This window comes from Anoplopoma fimbria, chromosome 20 (genome assembly GCF_027596085.1).
Source record: "Anoplopoma fimbria isolate UVic2021 breed Golden Eagle Sablefish chromosome 20, Afim_UVic_2022, whole genome shotgun sequence".
NCBI classification, from domain to species: Eukaryota; Metazoa; Chordata; class Actinopteri; order Perciformes; family Anoplopomatidae; genus Anoplopoma; species Anoplopoma fimbria.
The window spans coordinates 6163919-6167822 of NC_072468.1; the positions used below are offsets into that span (position 1 = coordinate 6163919).

At 35.9% G+C, this 3904-nt stretch overlaps 1 protein-coding gene across 1 annotated transcript; it reads left to right on the plus strand.

The window, feature by feature from the left end:
• Positions 1 to 1036: 1036 nt before the first annotated feature.
• Positions 1037 to 3631, plus strand: LOC129109224 (zymogen granule membrane protein 16-like). The gene is made up of 6 exons (XM_054621244.1): positions 1037 to 1117; positions 1324 to 1390; positions 1551 to 1677; positions 2327 to 2426; positions 2779 to 2868; positions 2955 to 3631. Exons 1-6 carry the CDS (start codon positions 1037 to 1039, stop codon positions 3090 to 3092), a joined length of 603 nt encoding a protein of 200 aa, XP_054477219.1. The 3' UTR covers positions 3093 to 3631.
• The last annotated feature ends 273 nt before the right edge of the window (positions 3632 to 3904 follow it).

A 3904-nucleotide genomic window follows, 5' to 3' on the forward strand; every position in this document is an offset into this window, starting at 1 on the left:
CTACAACTAGTGAAGAGGAGATGAGACCTTTACATACTTCTTGCTTTCATGGTTTTTTCCATGAGTCATTTTCAAATTCCAAACACTCGTCATGCACCATCTCCACTCAATCACAGTGTTGTTTGCGAGAAATTGAATCTCCCTTTCAAACCCATCCTTCCTGTTTCACAACAATAGACTCTTACTGGATGTTTTACTATCACACAGAGGAAAACATTTTCTTATGTGACTTTAAGCAGGTTTGGTTTCTTTCAAATATAATCTAAGGATATCAGTTTAACATCACAATCTACCGAGTAACTGAGATGTTTCCACGTTTCTGTTACACTTAGATCAGCATCTAATTCATTTATGATTTCAAGTTATGCTAATATAAAGTATAATCCCACAATCTGTGATATAATTGTGTGTAAGTGTGTCTGCAATTAGATTATACTTTTTCCAAACATCATTCAGGCCATTGGTTGTTTTTTATCATAGTAATACAATAACATTGATGTACCCTTTTGCTCCGATATGTTCATTGCTTGTAAATTCGCCTTGCTGCTCTGCTGGAAGCCAACACTATGCTGGTGTCCCGGGTCGTATTGCTTGGGCTCACTGGAAGGAAGGGAGGCATGGGAAACCCAAACAGGTTCAACTGATTGCTTTACCAACTACTTTACAACATTTAAGAATTAACTTTTAAATTCATTTTTACAGACCCAAACTGAATCCAAATATAGTAACACAGGTTTTAAAAGCAAATGAATAAAGAATGTTACAGCTCCACATGTTTGAATTTATTTGCTAATAAATGATGCGACACAGATTAAAGAGAGATTAACAAACTGGTTTAGGTCAGTTCATCACAATGACTGTCTTTCCCGTAAATGCAGTGCAAACTAAATTCCTTAACTGAAACTTCAAATTCATTTTCTCTTCCTGGTTCAAAACAAAACTTTCACACCATGAGTGCTATTGTTATGTAGGAATGTTAGGGTGTGTGTGTGTGTGTGTGTGTGTGTATGTGCGTGATGAGGGACGGACATACTGTATGTATATAAGTGCCAGTGTGCCAGTGTCATCTCATCTTTTGCTCAGGACTCAAGCTGTTTTCAGGAGCTCTAGACTGCAGGTGAGTTTCAACATCTGTATCTGCAGGTGTTAACTGTGATGTTTGTTAGCATGTTACTGTGGCTACGGGGCCCTGATCCTTTAAATTCTAATGATTTTATGATTATTAATACACAGACAGATTTGGTTTTCATGTCTAAAGAATTATTGATATTTATGATGATGATGATGATGATGATTGGTTTCTGATTCCACTGTTGTCTACAGACACCTTCAGCCACCAGAATGTTGTCCTTCCTGTTCTTCACTGTGCTCTGCACCAGCTGTCTGGCTGGTAAGATTTCAACCAATGTTTTCAGTCATTTTATGCAGATTTCATACTTTTTACACAAACACATATTTGGTTTCTAATAAGATCTTTGTAAGTAAAGTTGAGTCAAAGAGTAATGGCTTCCTCTTGTCCATCACATAATATATTTGTTTTACTTCTCCAGCCCCCATGATGCACTACTCCTACTCTCCTTCTGTTGGAGGTGGTAGTGGCACTTCCTTCTCCACAGAAGGAGACGGAAGGATCACAGCGATCAGAGTCTGGGAGATCAGCAACGCTTACATCACTGGGTCAGTCTGTCCTCCGTCTTGTCCCGATGTGTAAAGGACTTTGAAGAAATTATTAAGGGGATTAAAGGGTCATAAAAAGCAGGGGGGTTATGGGTTTTTGTTTTAGCTGAAGCAACGGTGGTCGGATTTTTTTTTCTTGTAAGAGCAGGCATGTGTCATTTATTTATTTTCTTTCACCAGCTTTATATTTTATTTTATCTTGACCTTGAGCTGCACAGAGCCTGTCACTGACAGTGGTAATAATTGTTCAGTTAGTAGCTCTGGTTCAAAAGCACAGTAGCTGTTACATTTGATTTACAGACATGCTCCCTATATTATCTAATGGGGTATATTGTGAAAAATATTTATTAACAAGTTAATAACACACTTTAATGAATCATGTATGCACTTTTCATTTCTATGATTAAATGAGTTGTACCAATTTAATGCTGTTGTATTATTAGCATAAACTAATCGGGTGTTGCAGTGTTCTCTTCTAAGTCAAAGAGACGATCTCTTGAAAGGTTTAAAAAAAGCTGAAGAGGTTGTTCCTGCACGATTGATTACGATATCTAGCTCCATTATGACTGTACATCTTGTTTTCTATCTGATCATGTCCTCTCATGCATATAATCAGTGTGTTCCCTCTCCCTTGTGTCTGTCCTTGCAGTATTCAGATGCGCTATGGTGGCATTTGGTCTGAAATATTTGGTCGCGCAGTAGGCATCGCACAAGAGCTGAACCTATTTGATGGAGAGTCCATTATTCAGGTCAGAGAGTCACTGATACTAAACTATTAGTTTAGTCTAAACAGAGTTAAGGAAACATTGGAAAATAACTTTTTATGTAATCGAAACATTTTGATAAGACAATTTAATGCAATATTTATTGACATTTATAGATATTTTAATTTCTTTATTATCATACACATTTTTTATTATACTGTTCCAAGGAATATTAGTAGTATGAGTAGCATTTGTTATATATTGGATATATTTTATAATATTAATATTACACTATATCCATTTATGATTATGTAGAACATATATATAATTTGTTTACTCATCAAGGTTTAACCACACGTACCAACTGTGTAAATGTGCCCTCACTGTCATGTTTCAGGTCTCTGGAAAATACCACACCAACTATGTCTATCAGATAAAGTTCTTGACCTCCACAGGTCGCTCTCTGGTCGCCGGCCAGCCAACATATGTAATTACCTTCTATCCTTTATGTATGTTACAATTATCAATATTAATACTCATGGTCATGTGTTAACTTTTGATTCTTTGTTACAGACCTCATTTAACTTCTACTCGACCCACCCGGATGCAGAGCTCAAACTGCTGAGTGGCCGCTTCAATAGTGCAGGGATTACTTCAGTGGGAGCACACTGGGAAGTCTACATGGATCAAAGCAACAGTACCTATGCCTAAGGAACAATAATGAATAATTCAATACTGATTAATGATCAGGGTAATATTATGGGTAATATTATACCAGAATGGTTTATGAACAAAACAAAAACAACAGAAGTACTGGTGACTGTTAAAGATGACCTCAATTTGTGACTCTGTCTGATTCAGTTAAACAAACAGGATCTACTTAACGTGTACATTATAGATGATACTTTTTATGTATCGGATGAAGGGGCTCTAATGAGAATTATTTTGCACATCTGCAGCATTGAAGGAAACAAAGCAGAGATTAATTGCACTGAATACCAAATGTATGTTTAGAAATGCTAAATGTAATGATGACAATATATTGTACAAATGACTTAGATTTTTATTTCAGTGTGTTTTAAATGGTTAGAGAAATCTTTAAATCATTTAGAAAAGGCAGAATTGAGTCTTCTTTCACACAAAGTATACATTCAATGTCTTATTCCTTTTTTTGTGTCCTATTTCTAATTTTTTTTACCAACACCAGGAACAAAATTGTCAAAGATTTACATGAAATAAAAATGAACTGGAAGCAATATTGTGACAGCTGACTGCTCATTCATGTGTGTGAGGCTACATGCAACCTCCAACATAAAACAGCTAACATGCTGAACATATTTCTTGTCATTATACAATTTAGCTCAGAGTCCACTGTTATTTTGACTACCCTGCGTCCTCAATGAACTAAACTTTACTACTGTTTAGTTACAGAGACAAGATTGATGATAACTTACAAAAGGCCACCAAAGCACTTAAAAGCTAAGCAGCTCAGCTGTATATTGTATTATCTACTTCTACTTAAA

Bases quoted from the DNA above. Each gene is read 5' to 3' on its own strand.
- LOC129109224 (XM_054621244.1), top strand. From the start codon at position 1,037: ATGTATATAAGTGCCAGTGTGCCAGTGTCATCTCATCTTTTGCTCAGG. The intron at 2,427-2,778 runs GTCAGAGAGTCA...GTCATGTTTCAG, and splicing joins ATGGAGAGTCCATTATTCAG to GTCTCTGGAAAATACCACAC. The intron at 2,869-2,954 runs GTAATTACCTTC...TCTTTGTTACAG, and splicing joins TCGCCGGCCAGCCAACATAT to ACCTCATTTAACTTCTACTC.